Here is a 19,337-nt window from a genome sequence, read left to right as displayed (position 1 = left end):
CTATTTCTGAGTGACAGCAGAAGAACAGTGAGTTGTTTTGAAAATTAACAGTCAGGAGTACAAGAGATTACAAGATAGGACTGGAGCAACTGTTCTGAAGTGGCTGTGGATCCACCTGGGGAAATAACAAAATGAAACATGACCTGTTTCTCTCAATCTGCTGTAAAGACTTGAAGAATGGTTACAAAATTCACAAGGTTACTGCCAGTTACTTGAGTCTATTACAATAGAGATAAAACAGTAACGCTCTCAGCTACTTGCAGAACAATTTATACTAGACTCCAGATTTAGACAAGACTTAGTCTAGTCTAAACTTCATCTAATTTAGACTAGCATCTCTGATCACTCAGAAAACTAGCCTCAGATCTTCAGAGTATTGTGCGTGGAGCAGTGTTTTACCAGTTAAACTGGTAGGAAGATACAGAGAGCTACACAGAAGTTCTTACCACATAGTCTAGCACTTGGTTGGTTTTTTTTTTTTACCTTTTGTATCTCTCTAATCCAGCGGTTGACTCCAGATTGTAGCTGATTGAGAAATAATGGATCCTCAGCCTTCTCGCCAAAATCTGTAACCTTTGGTTTTTCTCCACGTTCATAACATTGCTTGGCAACATTGGTAATGGTTGCATGAATTGGCAGACTGATTTCTGGAATTTCAATATTCTGCTGCAGATGCAAGAGGCCCATTTCAAGTTCTGCAATCTTTTTCTCAACTGAAGGCGCCATCTTATCTCCATCCCTGAAAAAGCACAGATGTTTCCTTATAGGAAGCCAGAACAAAAACCATACACAACACATTTAAGCCAGCTGAACTACCTCCCCAGAGTCAACAACAGCATCATATGCAACTGTGTGTTTAAACAATTCCACACGACTTTGCCTTAAACAGTCACTGATATTTTTTTCGTTAAACACCTACTTCAATTCATTAGCAGAGAAGTGCAGTATTTATACTGAATTACCTGTCTGCTTTGCCAGATTCTCTGATATAGGACTTGAAAAAGGGAGAAACAGCATTGCTAATGAAAGAGTGCAATGTTTCATACGGAGAATCTTCACTGAGAGTGAGCACCCTCAGCTGGGAAGACACTGGTTTGTCGGCATCAATCACTGGTGTGCGCTTAATGAACGCCAGGCTGCAGAACAGAGCAGAGAGTTACCAACAACATTTGAAACTTAACAGTTAGAATAGCTTTAATCTGACTGCAAGTTTAGGTCACAGGAATCAAACGCTAACCTGCATCATCATACTTCATAATATTTCTTCCAAGAGACTTGAACACAAGTCTTCCAATAAATACATCTCTACACTTCAGTAATTAGCCAGACTTTGCTATCAGTAAGGACTGCAGTATGGGCATGCTAAATAGACACACATCTTATGAAGCTTCACCGTCAAACACACATTAAGGTAACTGACAAATACGTAAGCATCAAACATAACCAAAGACCACCAAACCCAAGTTGTGTATGTTATGTTTGCATGTATGCCAAATTAATAAATGTTTCTTTAACCTCAGAGTTATGTGCTGTTTTTCACTGGGATAGAGCTAATTTTCTTCATAGTAGCTAGTATGGGACTATGCTTTGGATCTGTGCTGGAAACAGTGTTGATACTACAGGGATGTTTTAGTTGTTGCTGAGCAGTGCTTACACAAAGTCAAGACGTTTTCTGCTCCTCATCCCACCCTACCAATGAGTAGGCTGGGTGTGCACAAGATGCTGGGACAGGACACAGCCAGGACAGCTTACCCCAACTGACCTAAGAGATATTCCATGCCATATGATATCAAGCTCAGCATATAAAGCAGGGGGAAGAAGGAGGAAGTGCAGGGTGACGTTCAGAGTTATGGCGTTTGTCTTCCCAAGTAACCGTTACGCGTCATGGAGCCCTGACTTCCTGGGGATAGCTGAACAAGTGCCTGTTGATGGGAAGTAGTAAGTGAATCCCTCATTTTGCTTTGCTCATGTGTGTGACTTTTGGCTTTACCTGTTCAACTGTTTTTATCTCGACCCACAGGTTTTTTCACTTTTAACCTTCCAATTCTGTCCCTCCTCCCACTGCAGGGAGAGTGAGTGAGTGGCTGCCTGGCGCTTAGCTGCTGGCCGGGATTAAACCGCAAGAAGCCATAAGTCCTAAGTCTATTGCTTTCAGCCTCACAACACACCCTTGTTTTATCAGAGCCTCCACCTTGAAAAGCCATTGCCCCACCTGAATAAAAACACCGCATGAAGCACTAGGTAAACTGGAGGTAAATTTACAGGTAAATTAGGTAAATCTACTTGTGTAGGTTTTGCCTTCATAGGTTAGAAATGTCAAGATCTATTTTACTAACTCACCTGTTCGATTTTATTCCATAATGAATGTCCGTGCTGATACTGTAAGAAATGAATTCTTTTTCCTCTTCTCCTTCATCTCCCACGTCCTCTGCAAAACATATGCTATGTAAGAAGTATTTTATTTCTAAGGCATCTGCCACTCTCTCTCAACCATCTTCTGCTATTATCAGACTATTTTCTAACCTTTAATTTCTACATCAACTTGTTATGCAAAATAGCTTAAATTGAATTTAGCTTTGCAATATCCCTCAAGTTCAGAGTGGGCTCATTGTTTTTTAACACAGCTCTGTAGGTTGCTATAAAAAAACTCGATAAAACATTCCAATAAGCAAATTATAACCCACATTCTGCTCGTGAAGCAGACAGAAATCTTCTGTGATACAGAATGTGAATTTAGTTGTAGAGATACACTACCACGGTAACTACATTTAGTGAGAACATTAAACAGCTGCTTTTTTTCTTTTATAGGTTGCTCTGTATTTTCAGAATTTTATTTAAAAGTGATTTAGAAATTAAGCCTCTGAACAAAGAAACCTCCCAGCAAAACAAAAACCCAAGCCATGGGAAGTACTTGGGCATTACCACAGCCAATGTTATCACAGATGACGTAATTGCTGGGGATGCAGTGCTGCAATGCAGTGATTTCGGTGCAGAAGGTTACTCCCTGTCAGGGGACACACTCTGACTGGGCACAATACTGCAGACTCTTGTCCTGCTCTGATTTAATTTGGCCCTTCGCTGGAGATACAGCATCAGAATGTCACATTTGTGATCCCGAGCACCAGAACCCCAGACACAGAACAACACCGCACTAGACACCACAGGAACCCCTACGAAAGCTGCTGGCAGGCTGCGCAGCTAGCGATACCGCATAGCAGCTTCCATTACTCAGAAATATGGTTTCTGTTTTATTGTATTTGTAATCAATAATTTACTTCATACTATCTAGTCCATGCATAAGTACCAATAATAATATTGTTTTTAACAGTGTCAGAGAAAACAAGATCTTCATACGCTGCCAGAGGTTCCGAATCTGTTAAGTCTGAAGACTGGCTGCCAATCAGAAAATCCACTCTCCCCAAGTAATTGTTATTAAACCAGAAGACATTGATGAAAATGCCTTCTGCCCATAGTAAATTAGTACTCAGCTTCCAAAACATGCAATAATTGTCTCAACTTGTTTTTAACTATACATATATAACAATATCTGAGTGACAAGCCTGGAGCTAACTGATTACCACTATCTTTCATTAGTTCCAACCCAATCTAAGGATAACCAACCTCATGAGCCAGACATACGAGAAATTTAGAAATCATCTGCACAGCCTATCAGCAGCCAATGGATTTTCTTTAAGCCTTGTTAAATGCTGTATCATGAACTCATAATGACTTGTTTTTTTCCTCTCTAGAAAATTCTACTGTTATCCCTGCTGAAAAAGAAGTCTCAAACTTTGGAAGGGGAAGAAGGATAATCAGCAGAAATAGGCGTAAGATATACAAAGACAGGATGTTTTAAGCAACATCTTAAGTTCACAGTGAATCGCGACTGGAAGAACCTCGTGTAAGTGTCCCTTGGTGCACAGGAGCTGCAGGGCACAGACCCATAACTCAGCACTGCGGTGGCTGACATGTTAATGCAATAGCAAGTACAACTATATGAAGATTTGATATACATCTGTAGGGACTGAACCAAGAGGACACTAGGACCAGAGAACCAGAACATTAACATTAAAGTTCTGCAAGCTCAGACTGGCAGGCATGTAGCCATATACAGACTGCAGGTCTTGTTTAATAGTAAAAGTCTGTGTTATTAATAAAGCCTAGTTATATTTGATTATTGTTCATTAGTCTGGATTTTGTGACAATAAGTACCTATTTAACAACCGATTTTCTGACGATTAAAAAGTCATTTTTGAAATAAATGGAGTCGGTAACAGCAACATGTAAATGACAAAGCTGTTTCTCAAGTCACAGAGTCAACTTAGCTGTAGTACTTAATGCCGCACTTCATGAGGTTTCCAAAAACCGTTTCAAGCAGCATGAATGGCCACCAGGCTCTGGTAACTACATAAAGACACCACAAACTCTGCATCTTGATTTATGAACTTGGGAATCTTGCTCAATTAACCACGGAATAGCGCTTTTTACAGGCCTATTCAGGTCTGGGTTTTTTTTCCTCCAGGGTTTTGGGGTCGTCTTTTTTGTTCTGTTCTGTTCTAGACCGGTTATCTGCCTTGCCAGGGAGGAGGTCGCTCCCCCGGCCGAGCGGAGGCCGCAGCAGGAAGCGCCCGCAGCCCGCTGACGAAGCGCTTCCCGTGCCTTTCCACGCAGGACGGGCTACAGCTGCAGCCCACAAAGCCCCGCGCCCACGCCCAGCCCACCGCCCCGCCGCGCATCGGCCCCGAGCCGCGTCAGCTCCGGCCCCAGGCCCGGAGAACAAAGAAACAAGGGGGGAGGCCGGGCCGGGCGGGGGCAGCCAGCGCGGCCGCCGCCCCCGCGCAGCGCCAAGCCCCGCGGGAGGGGCCGCACACGCAGTGCGGCAGGCCGGCGCCTCCCCGGCCGCGGCCGCCCGGCAGTCCGGTCCCCTCCCACTTCGCGGCGGGGCGGCGGCTGGCATCGGGCAGCGGCTGGCGTCGCCATTTTGAGAGCGCGGCGTGCGCCGGGCCCTCGCCTCACCTTTGAGGGTGGAGCGCTCCACCAGGACCGTGTGGACCTGCGGGTCAGAGAGGAACTTGCGCATATGTTCCACGGCGCCCTTCTCCTCCAGCGCCGCCTCCAGCACCGCCGGGGCTTCCCCGCCATCCTCCAGCAGCAGCGGCACCAGCTTGCGCAGGTGCTTCTGCAGCACCGACACGTCGGCCACGTTCTGCACCGCCGAGCCCGACACCTCCATGCCACCTTCCTCGCCGCCGGGGCCGCCGCCCCCACCGCCGCCGGAGTCGGACATGCCGAGGCACGGACACCAGCAGCCGCGCCGCGATCCGCCGCCGCCTCGCCGCCGAGGGGAAGGCTGGGAAAGGCGGCCCGCCACGCCCCCCGCCGCCGGGACAAGGGGGCGGCTCCCGCGCTCGGCGCGGCCCCGTGCGGCGGCCTGAGGCGGGTGCGGGCCTCGGCGGGAAAGGGCGGTGCCTCCTCCGCACGGCGGCCGCCCTGCAGCCCTGCCCGGGCAGCGGCCGCTTCCGCGCCTCCAACAAGCGCTTTATTCGAGCAGTTTCTTGCGGCGGGGGAGCGTGGTGACCGAGCGCCGAGGCAAAGGCAGCCCCCGTGCCGCCGCCCCCCGCCTCGGCCCGCTGGCGGCACGGCCCGGATGAGGCGCGTTCTGCTGCTGCTGCCCCGGCAGCTGGAAGGCAAAGCAGCCCCGGGGCTTAGCTGCCCTAAGAAGAAAAAAAATGTTTATTTCATGTTAAAAATACACCCAGGAGCCGTAAGAACGGGTGATGCGAATGGCGGTATTCCCTGACGAAAGCTGCAGAGGAGCCTGTCACCCCCCTTGGGCAGGCGAGACACGGCTTCCCTTCAGGGACGAGCAGCCCCCGACCCTGGTGCCGCGGGTGCTTTATTAACCCAGCTCAGTACAGCTTCAGGAATCCAGCACCCAAACCATTAGTCTCAGCCTTTCGTGAGGCTTTCCCAGAAGCACAAGACTGAAAAAACACGGAAGGAAACTTTCCCTTCAGGATCTCGTTTCATTTTTAAAAATCTTTAAAGCTCTTCTACAGCTACCCCACAGGTGCCTGCTCCACCCCAGTGTGCATGTTTGACCAAGCTAAGGTTCTAGATGAGTTCAGCTCACTGTCACCGGGATAGACAACCCTGTTCCTCCTCATCCCCTCCCTCCCCCATGTGTGAAGCTGCCTGGGAGAGGGAGGCGACAGTGACCTTTCAGAGCAGCTCCAGTGACTCCCAAACAGTACACTGGGGCCCTTGGGAGGTCCACAAACTGAAAACGCCCAGTTTTTGTTCATACAGAGATGGAGAAGGGGATGTAGCCCCAAAAAATAAGCAAACCAACCATACAAAACTGCCTCTGAACCCCACGTGCCTTAGGAAAGCCTCAGGTGGACACCCAGGCAAACGCCGAGACCCACAGGCCCAGGACCTGCTCAGATGTACTGCACAAGAAAGAGGAGAGCTGGGGTAAGTCCCAATCTGTAAGGCACTATGCAAGGACCACTCAGCAGTAAAGTGTCTGTGTCCAGCTAGGATACTAGGAATCCAGAAAGCCCAGACACATACCACAGCTCCTCCGTTCCTCCTGGGGAAAAAGCATGCCTATGCGCAAGCAGGCTCCTAAGGGTTTTAGGAATCCAGTCTAACTTTGAAAAGACACTGATTTCTTAACTAACAAGAGATCTCAAACTTTTTTGTCTGGAAGGAAAATGATCTATTCAGCAACCAAGTTTCAACCACAAGCACCAGAACCAATAGAGGTGATTCACTGAAAACCGATCAAAACCATCTAATATTGCCCCCATCATCTTACTAGAAACATAAATTCTGCTTTTGATGAAGAAAAAAAGTGGTACTCACCTGAATATTCTATTTACAGAATATGCTTACTGAGGTAGTGCTTAATACAATGCTCACCTATTTTCACTTTCCGAAGTCTAGTTTGCTCACACCCTATCATTCTTCAACATGTAGGTTGTCTTTTCGGATCACATTTCATATGAAAAAAAGAACCATCTTTGCTGGGCTGTTTGAATTCCACTGAGGCTACCCCATATCTGGTCCTGCCTGACTGCTTTTCAATGGGGGGAGAACTACTACTTCTTACACCCCTCCACTAAGTGTCAGTACAGACCAAGCTTCCAAAAATACCCCACAGGTTAAATAAACATCCTGGCCTTGAGGATGTTCATTAGAAGAGTGTTGGGAAGACTCTTAAGCAACCTAGATACGTCTTGAGTGTAACTTGGCATCTCTTAGGAGGTTAGCTCAAGCTATGGTTCCAAGTGCTAGCATGCTCATTCTCCTAAAACAGCTGTCATCTGCTGCACCAAAATGTCACAAAATTTTTGTAGCTTACAAAGCAAGATACAGTATTTCATTACTGTAAAATTGCTGCCATGAAAAAATACAAACAAGGAAAGTAGACTAAAGAAGTAGGGAAGAGAAAGCAGTAGGGAAAAGAAAATAAGAATTCAAGTAATTATTTAATACGTTGCTGCTGAATTCAGAGAAAGTAGGGTCAAAAAACCCCAAGTCTCACCCAACCAGAAACCACCACATGCACCAAGACTTCATGGTTTATGAGGAAAGGCTGAGGGAGCTGGGCTTGTTTAGCCTGCAGAAGGCTGAGAGGGGACCTTATAAATGCCTTAAGGGTGGGTGTCAAGAGGTGGGGGCCAGACTCTTTTCAATGGTGCCCAGCGACAGGACAAGGGGCAATGGGCACAAACTGAAGCAGAGGAAGTTCTGTCTGAACATGAGGAAGAACTTCTTCCCTCTGAGGGTGACGGAGCACTGGCACAGGCTGCCCATGGAGGTTGTGGAGTCTCCTTCTCTGGAGGTATTCAAGACCCGGCTGGACAAGGTCCTGTGCAGCCTGCTGTAGGTGACCCTGTTTTGGCAGGGGGGTTGGACCAGATGACCCACAGAGGTCCCTTCCAACCCCGACCATTCTGTGTGATTCTGTGTATAAAAACAAGTCTAGGATTCTGATATTAAAATGCTAGGCTACTTGCAAGTAAAAGCCAGCGTATGTAAGATACTTTGTATTCCTTCATCCTTATCTACTGCAGCAAATGGAGCCAGAGGAAAATGTTGCAAATTAAGTCAAAGGAAATCAAAGCAAGGACAAGATAAACTAGCTAAATGCACAAGTTCTCATGTTCAGTTAAAGCCTATGGAGCAAAAAGGCTTTAGCTTGCTCAATCAGGGTGAAAATAGTTTGCCTTGATCTACCTCTACTTAATTATGAATGTGCTTTTCTTTGACACACAAAGGACCTAGGCCTTCTCACAGGTATGCAAGGAGCCACCAAAATCAGCCATCTGAAAGGCAAAACTGCCAATATGACACATCTTCCCTACAATTTAATTAAAAGTAAGTATTTCAGAGAATCAGAATGAGAACTAGGACTTGTCAAGACAGACAAGATTTGCTCCTGGCAAATGCCATACAACATATGTAGAAAGGAAACCTTTTGCTTAAGTTATAAAAAATCCATTAATTTACAAAGTCTTTTCCCTAAATTTAGTAGTAATTGAGACCAAAAACAAAGCAAAAAAACAAGTAACCACCAGAGCAAAACACTTGCTTTCCCATCTCTAACCCTCTTGCATCTTTACTTCTACAGCCGGAGTACTAGAAAATTATGGCAAGGCCTTGATGCTAGCGCAAACCCTCTGAAGTGTGGTCTTCTGGATCACAAAAATGCCCAATATCGCCTGAGGCAATTATGTGAACATCCTTCTCCCCCTTGTAGCGAAACAGTGGAAACCCTCTCCCCTCAGCACGATAGTGTAAATGCTTATGAACCTTCATGTTTTGTGTGTACAGTCCTCTGTCTGTGCTGGAGTGAATGCAGTCCCACTATAACTGCGTTCAGCGAAAGCCAGTTGCAGCCACGCTGCTCTTCAATTATGTGAGGAAGGAATAATGTATCATCTTCTTTAGCTCCACAGTAAATTCTCCCTTGGGAATTCTTCCCTACCAATTTTTTTAACTACATAAAAGTTCTGTTTCATAAGGTAAAGGCAGCTCAAGCCAAGTCTCGTCATATAAAAGAACCTATAATTCCAGGGAGACAGCAATATGGTAATTAGAATGGCATTTCTTAATTAGCTATATGCAGTCAGAGTCTCCATAATCATTATGCAGAGTAAGGACAAGATCCAAGGAGCAGAAATGCTCCACTTCTAGGTGGGTGGTCTGTAATGGGATCCAGAACAATACTCAGGATAACCTGGAGTCATAGCTATCTCCTGTAAGTTCATTTGTCAGGTACTAAAATAGTTTCCATAAACCAAACCTCCGAAGAACACAAGCATACTTGTGCTACCCTAGTACCTTCCTTTTCACTTCTAAAAAGCCAAACCAAGCAAGCAATGCCAAAAAAGCTTGTTGGTCAAAACCCCTGAGCTGAATTCCCTTAGAGAGCAAGGATTAAAGTTCACTTCCTGAACATGCTTGCAACTCCATAAGGTATTTATATGGAAATAATGTCACTACTGCCAGTATTTTAAAACATGGTATTTTGAGAGATATTTGACCCTAATTTTGTAAACTGAATGACTGAATATCAGTTGTTTCAATATCTAGCTTTTGATTCATGATCAAGCTTGGGAGTGCATGTGATGAGCCTACTCCTGAGCTCACGCAGAAAACTTTCTTTCAGTACGCAAAGGCTTGATTTATAACTCAAATCTTACATTTATAACTCAAGTCAACAGTCAGATATTGACCTCAGGCTTATAAGCACACACCCACCTCCCCAGCTCCTCCCCACAAACCCACCACTTACTGAAAGTCAGCTTTACATGAGTAATTTCCTTAGTTCTTTTGAAGACTTTAATAGATTCCAGAGGGAAGACAATTCCTACTGCAGACTTAAGTTTTTTCCTACATCCTTGCCACCTGACCATGTATCACACACCACACTATAATCCTTGATTTTAGGGCTAATTTGCTTGAAGCTTGTCAATATAGAACTGTTACAGGGGAAAACAGTATGGAATGAAAGGTGTCTTGCATATTTGTAGATTGGAGATTATAAAATTCCTTTCAGTACTGATAGTTGTTCTAAAAGTTAAGCCTGCTTTTCCTACTGAATATTGATTATTCTCATTTTTTTTGCTAATGGCCTTTCCATAAATTTTTTTTTTTGCTTTTGTGATACACATTAATTTGTACAGCTGATTCTGCAAACAATAACCTGAACACACCCCCAAACGCTCTGTGCTAAATTTAGTTCCATGATGAGCAAGTAAAATTCACACGTTCTTTATTTGTCCATATAATACACCTTTTTTTTTTTTAAGTTTTAAAATTAGATAAAAGCATATTAAATGGCAGGTGTATGAAGTTCTTCAGAAACAATGCCAGAACAAAAAACTGAATTACAAAATGTTAAAAAATATGTAGGTACATATGAACTTAACATTCCACTAACGCATAACGTTACAGATATTGTCTAATGAAAAATAATTGTGCCACTTACCTATTTTTGCTGTTTCTAGGAACTTTTTATTCTGTACATAGGACGATTCTGTACAAAATATGAAGTCTACATTTTTATTACTTATTACCATAAAACAAGGTACAATGTATGTACAATATTAAAATGAAGCCATACTAAAGCCACACTAAAAAGACACTTGTAATATTACTTTTGACATTCCTGATGTACAGGTGTAATTTTGGAAAACAAGGGAAAGTGTCAGACAGAACTTTATGAAGAACAACAGTCACCAAAATTCTACCTTAATTTTTCTTTTTATTTTGGATGTATTAGTTTTAGAATGGTTTAGTAGAGTATTATTAAGAAGTATGTAAATATTGACTGTAAACACGCTAAACCATCAGTGGTGATAGATTTTGGAATATTGCCTAAGCAAATATTCAGTGGCCCAAGACTTCAAATATGAATTTACGGTGAACTTTAAGCCTTTAAAAATCCCATAATACTTCCCCTTTTTGGTGAGTGTTTATCTTCAGTAAAGAACAGAAATAAAATCTAGACAGTGAAAGATGTTCTTATACGTTGAGCATCACACAATCAATCAAACATTGATATACAGGTTCCCCCCCCCCCTTTGGGTAACATAAGAATAATTCCTTTCAGCAACCTCTTGCACAAACATACTGAACACCCAAAATCAAAGGTAACTGATAATCTACCAGCTAAAGATGGAAGTTCAAACAATGGTATATCAAAATACATAGACATCGCTTTACACAATTAAAAAAGCACCCTTTTTCCCTCAAAAGGAGAAGGCATCTTTAAATTGTTTTAATATAGTTTATCCTAATGGTAAAGCATATTCTTTTTCAAGTTTTACAGGAAATGTTTTCAGACACAGTGGACATTCCACTTAAAGTTTGGGTTGGTCTTTAAATTTAATTGTGAGCCAATATTTACCACCCACAATTTTCTTCCAATAGACAACGTAACAAATATTGGAAACTGAATGTTAAACAGAACCAACAGCAGGCACTACATCTGCACAAGGTTACTATGAATGTCTGCTTTGCACAATTATTTTTTTTTAATGGATGCAGGAGACATTATACTTTCTTAAGAAGTAAAACAAAACTATTTTTAAAGAAGCCACGTTTTTATCTCTTTATGCATCAAGACATTAAACATTAAGTTATATCATGTTACTGCCAGAGACAAAAGAAACTAATCACCCATTCAGATTAGCGGAACACATTTCAAACAGCTTGTAAGCAGGATAAGTAAGTCAAAATACTGGCCACCCTGAGAGAAATCAAATATTGAAGACAAAGCACTATATTTTTAAAGAGATTTTCCTCTCGTGCTTCTCCATCTACAACAAAAAGCTCATTACATGCAAGTAATCTTGTGGAATATATAGCAGCATTTGAAGATCATCAGCAACTCAGATGCATTTTCAGTTCACTTGTGAGGTGTATTTGCAGCACATGTGCTCTTTACAACAACAACAAAAATATTTTCATGGTAAAATTATGGTCACTATCTCCTCAGCTCTTAGACTCGTTTAAAAAGAAGCAGAATGGAATTCAAGGGTCTGTTCTTTTTCTTATTTTAGTAATTTTCGATGTTCTATTTCCTGAACGGTTATGCTCATCTTTCAGATAAGAACTGATGCAACTGAAATCGCGCATAATATCTGCCAGAGAATACTGAACTCCTAGAGCCCAAGAAAAATGCTGAGTATTAAAAGCTCAGATAAGGGAGAAAACAGTGAAAGAGTATTCCATTGACTTGAAAAAACTTAAAATAAAATTTTATATTCAGTCTATTCCCAGTTACAGTAAACATATTTTCATTTTAGGAAAAATGCTTCTACCAGTTCATGTCTGGAATACTGGTGCTGTATTATACACTAAAGACCGGAAAATATGGCTTTAAATATACATAAAGTATTAGGACATGGTATATATAGATATACATCTTTATCCTACATAAAGGAGAAATAAATTTACAGAATTCTTAGAAAGGAATGATGAATGAGGATTGTCATGAAAGTTACCAGTTTGTAAGCCATGTTTTACAATACGAAAGAATAACTGTGTATTTTCAAAACTGCTGGTATATTACAAGACAGCAATAATGTGGAAACCACTGTAAAATTGAGAAATATTAGAAAAAAGTTCAATACTTCATTCTGAAATAAGTTTACTTTTGAAAACACACATTTATCATTAGTACCAACTATTGGTCACTCATTTATTTAGACAGAGTTCATATAATGCATTTCTCAAATACGACTATAAAAACCACGTTATCGGCTAACTGGTACTATGATAACACCTCCAGGGAATTGTGTCCACTTGATTATAGTCAACCCAATATTCTGCATATGGAATTGGGTAATTTACCATTGTTTGAACTACTAATCTTGAGCTGCATACTCTAAGTTATTGCCTACAGAACTGGGTTGAAGAAAGCTTTGACTTTGTGTGTAACTGATTGGTATGGCACAAAAAAGTAAGTTCTACTGTAGAACCGAGTCCAGAAAAAAACACTTTTCCTCCAAAATAATATTTCACTGTAATAGTTTAATGCCCATCATGTGATATTAATTCATCAGCTCTGCAATGTGATTCCAAGGCTTTCATGGTATAGATATCCTGAGGCAGTTCTGACTTGCGTCGCACAAGAGGACGATCTTTTTTCTGATCTTTCTGTGCCTGAAATAAAAACAAGAGTGAAGTTGGCCAAAAATATTTATTACTAAACAATTACTTAAAATATTTCTTGCACATCAGTATGCTGACTTACGGGAAAATAAAATAAAAAAGCATATGGGGAAAAAGTTTATACTTTTTCCTCCTTACTCCACTAGCTACCCAGTTTCAAGCCTTAAAACGATTTTTTTGCTGAGGGAAATTTAGTAACAACGAACAAATTCTAGGCTATTTGCAATCATGACATTACTACTGCAATTATCACTTGATAACATCTATAAAAATAAGACAGATAAGTTTATTTTTTGTAAATCTTTATATGTTTTGTAAATCTTTATATGTAAGATAAATTATTTTAAGTTTTTCCATGCTTGTAATTACTTGCACTATTCACGTATCTGAAAATTTAAGGTTCTGCTGTGATACTCTCTCAAAACCAGACAGTATTGCTGTATAGATCTTTACATAGTTTCTCAATTCCGAAGTTTTATTTAAAAAGTAAACTAGGCTGCCCTTTTGATTTGCCTTTTTTTTAGCCTTTTGGGTTTTTTTAACTGGTAATTGTAATATCTCTTGTTTTAGCATCAATTTCCGATGGTACTTAGGAAGGAAGGCATACATAATTCTCTTTCCAGTGTCCTCTCACTGACTGATGCAAGAATGCTACCTAGCTTAATTTCTGCAATTACCTAATCTTTAATCATTCCTTTTCCTGTCTGGTGACCCTGGCTTATCAATCCTCTTGCAAGCTTTATACTTGTCACAGATTTGCTTAAGTCTTCCTAATAAGAAGAATTCCTGCTTCAAACTGTTCTATTAGCTCTGCTAGGACAGGATCTTTATCTTTGAAAACCAGGCTTATAATTTTCTTATCATCTCATTTACTTCTTGCACACTTTCTGAGCAAGGAAAAGCAGGAAAGCATGCACTTGGAGAGATGGCTATGAATGCTTGAACAGTTCCAACCCAAGTTTCAGAATTTTATTTAGTTTACAATTTATTTATTTTCTATTAGCACCACTTTTTTTAATCCCCACCCCTTCTAACAACTGGGGTGGGGGGTGGAAATCAAGCTCATCCATAGGAACACAATGCACTCGTTCTCCAGCTGGAATGCTATCAATGACGCTGCACATGGCCTCAATGTTACAGCTCTTGAAGTTGGATTCTTTGTAGATGCTTTGTTTAAAACCAGAACAGCAGAAAATAAGGTAAGGCCTAGGTAGAGTCCTTGGGTTTAGTTTGGGCTACCATTAATATTTGTGCATTTGATATTGCATAATACTGGCCCAAATCCCCAAACACCTGTAGCAGCTGGGACTGGGAACTTTGTTGTTAACTGCTTGTCCCAACTACTAGTATAGAGTCATACTTCGGCTGCTTTTCTTCTAGAACTAAAGTTAGAGCACTCGGAGGTAGGAGGTATGAGTTTTAATTCTCTCTGGCCAGGATGGAAAGTGAACCAGGTCTCATAAATCTTGAGCAAATAATTACGCGCTAGGAAATAGCATAGTAAAAGATGGACACTACCATCAACACAACTCTAAGATTAAGCAGCACTATTTTTTTTTTCCAGTACACTTATTTAGATCACAGAATCACAGAATGGTCGGGGTTGGAAAGGACCTCTGTGGGTTATCTAGTTCAATCCCCCCCGCCGAAGCAGGGTCACCTACAGCAGGCTGCACAGGACCTTGTCCAGCTGGGTCTTGAATACCTCCGGAGAAAGAGACTCCACAACCTCCCTGGGCAGCCTGTTCCAGTGCTCCGTCTCCCTCAGAGGGAAGAAGTTCTTCCTCATGTTCAGATGGAACTTCCTATGCTTCAGTTTGTGCCCACTGCCCCTTGTCCTGTCGCTGGACACCACTGAAAAGAGTCTGGCCCCATCCTCTTGACACCCACCCTTCAGATATTTGTAAGCATTTATTAGGTCCCCTTCTCTTCTTCAGACTGAACAAGCCCAGCTCCCTCAGCCTCTCCTCGTAGGAGAGATGCTCCAGTCCCCTCACCATCCTCATAGCCCTCCGCTGGACACTCTCCAGCAGCTCCTCATCTTTCTTGAAGTGGGGAGCCCAGAACTGGACACAGTACTCCAGATGAGGCCTCACTAGGGCAGTGTAGAGGGGAAGGAGAACCTCACTCGACCTGCTGGCCACACTCCTCCTAATGCATCTCAGGATCCCGTTAGCTTTCTCGGCAGCCAGGGCACACTGCTGGATCATGGTTAACCTGTCGTCCACCAGGACACCCAGGTCCCTCTCCACAGAGCTACTCTTCAGCAGGTCTACCCCAAGCCTGTACTGCTGCCTGGGGTTGTTCCTCCCCAGGTGCAGGACCTTGCACTTGCCCTTGTTGAACCTCATCAGGTTCCTCTGCACCCAGCTCTCCAGCCTGTCCAGGTCACGCTGAATGGCAACACAGCCTTCTGGTGTATCTACCACTCCTCCCAGTTTGGTGTCATCAGTAAACTTGCTGATGGTACATTCTAACTCTTCATCCAGGTGGTTGATGAAGAAGTTAAACAAGACTGGGCCCAGTACTGACCCCTGGGGGACACCACTAGTTACAGGCCTCCAACTAGACTCAGTGCTGCTGATGACAACCCTCTGAGTTCTGCCATTCAGCCAGTTCCCAATCCACCTCACCGACCACTCATCCTGCCCACACTTCCTGAGCTTCCCTAGGAGGATGTTATGGGAGACAGTGTCGAAAGCCTTGCTGATGTACCTTTCTCCAATAGTACTCATTCTAGGCACTGGAGCTAGTGAAAGGAGGGCCCTCTCCCCATCACGTTGGCCTAGCTAAGCTATCCAAGGTCTGAAGAAAAACAGAGGTTCAGAAACTGTAATAAGCCCAGTGCTCCTCCCTGACTAGCTCTAACCAACACTCCCATTCAGGGGAACGCTGCCCCTGTTCATTGCCCTGGATAGACACATACTTCAGCCACCGAGTTTTACACACAGTACATAAGGTTCCACTCCAGAAATAAGTGTTTAAAAAACAGCAGTCAATGTGCATGTCTTGGAGGTGTTCCAGCATTTCTTTTGATTTCAACCTTCATCTAAAATGCCATAGTACAAACAGTAAATAAAATACAATCTTGCAGGATGACACTGGAATTTTAAAAAAGTAATATAGGAGGTTAGGCTGACCATATGCTTGTTGTTATTAAATTTCTTGTTTGATACATTGGTTCAAATTGACAGACTTTATCTCCGATCACAACTAATTCTTCAGCTCAAGATCATTTCTGTGGTCTTAAACTTTGCTGGATTTAAGAGATATTCATCTTATTAATATTCCTACCAGACGTCTCAGTGATACTGCAATGCTCCCTGGCACCTCTTGATTTTCCATCATTTCCAAGTTTAAATCTCTAGTTTGAATGTCAGGATTCTAGTTCCACTGAACTGAGTTAAATTAAAAACACCTGAAGATCACTAAGCATTAGCTAAAGACAAGACTGGAATGACCTTGAGTGCCCTTGCCCTATGGTAGGTAATGGAACATGACAGATGGTGGACTGAGGAAGACGACCCACGAGCAGGCAAGTCAAATGCACACTTCACACGTTTTATCAAAACATAGTAGCTTTAGCCACTAAGAAGGCTCTGAATAACAAACAAAAATGTCATCACTAGAATCTAACTATATTTTATACAAGTTTTCCTCTTGAAAAAACCAATACTTCTAGAGAAAAGAATAGAACATGATATGGTAGGTTTTAGCCATACTTTTAACTATCCTTAAAGCATAATCATTGTTCCCATCATGACACAAAAAGGTCTTTCTAAGTGAAAAGAAAATGGAAGTTTCCGTGGAATAAATGTCAAAAGAGACCATATAGCAGATTCACGGGCATTAGAAACATAACACTGTATTCCTGTCTGCTACAGTATCACTTAAAAGTAGCAGCCCTAATGAAATTTATTATTCTATGATAAACAGTTACAGGGCTGAAAACATAATCATAGGCATAAACTTCAGTTAAGTCACTTAAAAAAAAAAGTAATTCACAATTTAGAGTACTTTGTTATCTTCACATGGCTTTACCTGACAAGCCTCTTCTTTCACTGTCTTTTTCAGCATCTGCAAATCTTCAATTAAAGGCCCATCTGTTTCCATTGCAACAGGACTGTTCAGCAAACTCGTGTCACTATATGTTGGGTACTAATAAAACGCAAAGTGTTAAAATAATCATTCTTCGTAGTAATACCTAAATACTAAGAGTGTATTTGAGCATTTGAATAATATGATTAGTTTTTTGAGATTAGGTTCAATATCTCATGCTTCCAGGCACCAAGTAATACATTATAAAATGAAACGCCAATACTTTCACTTGACAGAAACGTCCTGTTGAAAAATACAGTCAGAATACAAAAAATATGCCTTGATTAGCTGAGATTGAATTTTAAAATATTCAGATTTTGCCAGTGCTGAAAATCTACTATGGCAATCATTTATCTGAAACTTTATTAATACATTGTCTAGTGATTTGCAAACAGCGTAGCAACCCAAACACAATGATTTTACTTTCTGGTGCAATTTTGTGTTGGAAGCGAAAATACACTATTAAAAGGCCAAATATGGTTAATACACATTTAAAGTAATTTCAAGATAAAATATTAAACTTTTCTGACTTGAGAAAGTAAAACAGCCATAAAAGTTTTCAGTAATTAAAAAAAAAAAATATTGTAAAAACACCTCTATAGTATCTAAAGCTTACTGTACAGCAATCTCAGTATTTTAAATTCGATTTTAAATCAGATGAGGCATATGTGGTCTTGAAATCCAAACTCATTTACACACACATGCTTTTTCACCCATTTGTCCTCATAAATAGTTTATAGTATCTGAGTGTACCAATAAATGCAGATGAGAAAATACAAAAAACTGACAGAAAGGTTTTAATGGATATAATTATAACAATTTAAAATCTTATAATGTATTCTTGTGTCATGCAGAGTCAGGAATAGCTCTGAACAATACGAACTGTAATTAATTAGACAAATTAAAAAGTAGTTAATCGAAATTCCATTATATAGAGTGCTAAAAGCATTTCTATATCCTTATGTCAATTCAGTGGAGCACTCAGCATTCAAAGTAGTAATTTTTATTTTAAATTGCTTGCAATTAGCAGCTCTCTTCAAGCATGCTACGCAGAATATGCTGTATACAGGTTGTGTTAACCAGTTTCAGAAAACATACAGAGTTACAAAAAATTACTTGGGAAAAAAAGGAAATTTACACTGTAGAACTCTAAATATTACTGCAAGTCAATCCCTGTATTTAGCTAGACACGCAATAGTTCATCATTTGTGACAGCAAATGACCATGTATATCAAGTACTCTTCACGCAAGGCTTTTGTATGGATTATCTGATTAAAAGAATGTTTTGTCACTGAAAGTCAATTGCTGCTCTCATATGAGTGGTTCTTTTTTGATTAACTGATCTGTTGTCAACTGGCACAATGTTTAATTTTAATAAATTTTATTTGAGCAGTTTATTAATTGTTCCCTGAGAAATGCCACAAGAGGAAAAAAATTTATGAAATTCTACCTTCTTAGAAAAAAAGATGACCTCATATTTTGTTTTAAAAATAGCACTGAGATCATGAAGTGTCCAACTTCTGTTTATAGAGTATCATTACTCTATCTTCCATCACTTTAAACTCAGCTACACAATGTTGGAAAGATACATTACAGTAAGTTTCTTGTTACAGTATAGAAAAAAATCTGGCTGCAAAGTAATCGAAACGTTTGGGGTTTTCTCCCCCATAGCAGCAATCAGTATGACTGAGGTAAAGGAAAACTGGCAGCATTCTCCAAGAAAAGTAAGTAGGGGGAAAAAACAAAACAAAACAAACTAACAACCCAAGCCAAACCATCCCCTTCTCCCATAATTTCAAAATATAGTGAATAGTCTAAAGGGGCTTTTGTTTCTTTATAACAATTTCAGTTCCATCAAGTAATGCCTGACAGGATGTTTTCCTTTTAGAAAGAACCTGAGGTGCAGGCTCACCAGAAGATCACCCAAGGCAAGTATGAGAACAAATGCAGCAGACGAGAACACAGAGTATTACTTTAATTCATTTGACACAGAGAAAAACTGACCAGTCATAACTCACAGTTTGCAGAAAGATCTCTTTTGTAAT

At 41.3% G+C, this 19,337-nt stretch overlaps 2 protein-coding genes across 4 annotated transcripts in view; both read right to left on the bottom strand.

The window, feature by feature from the left end:
• The window catches only part of DYNC1H1 (dynein cytoplasmic 1 heavy chain 1), a 45,991-nt gene extending 40,634 nt beyond the window's left edge, over positions 1-5,357 (bottom strand). Inside the window, exons 1-4 of the mRNA XM_075426550.1 lie at positions 5,017-5,357; positions 2,341-2,428; positions 963-1,136; positions 484-739 (exon numbers count right to left, since the gene is read on the bottom strand). Coding sequence (XP_075282665.1) covers positions 484-739; positions 963-1,136; positions 2,341-2,428; positions 5,017-5,287 — 789 coding nt within the window. The 5' untranslated portion in view covers positions 5,288-5,357. The remainder of the gene's footprint in view (positions 1-483; positions 740-962; positions 1,137-2,340; positions 2,429-5,016) is intronic.
• Positions 5,358-10,564: 5,207 nt separating this feature from the next.
• PPP2R5C (protein phosphatase 2 regulatory subunit B'gamma) overlaps positions 10,565-19,337 on the bottom strand; it is an 86,982-nt gene continuing 78,209 nt past the window's right edge. For all 3 annotated transcript variants that reach the window (XM_075426548.1, XM_075426549.1, XM_009936833.2), the window contains 2 exons: positions 17,236-17,352; positions 10,565-13,185 (listed from right to left, as the gene is read on the bottom strand). In XM_075426548.1, the coding sequence (XP_075282663.1) occupies positions 13,054-13,185; positions 17,236-17,352 (249 nt within the window). In that variant the 3' untranslated portion in view covers positions 10,565-13,053. The remainder of the gene's footprint in view (positions 13,186-17,235; positions 17,353-19,337) is intronic.

This window comes from Opisthocomus hoazin, chromosome 7, assembly GCF_030867145.1.
Source record: "Opisthocomus hoazin isolate bOpiHoa1 chromosome 7, bOpiHoa1.hap1, whole genome shotgun sequence".
NCBI classification, from domain to species: Eukaryota; Metazoa; Chordata; class Aves; order Opisthocomiformes; family Opisthocomidae; genus Opisthocomus; species Opisthocomus hoazin.
Note: the sequence above shows the minus strand (reverse complement) of the source record. Positions and strands in the feature narration are given on the sequence as shown.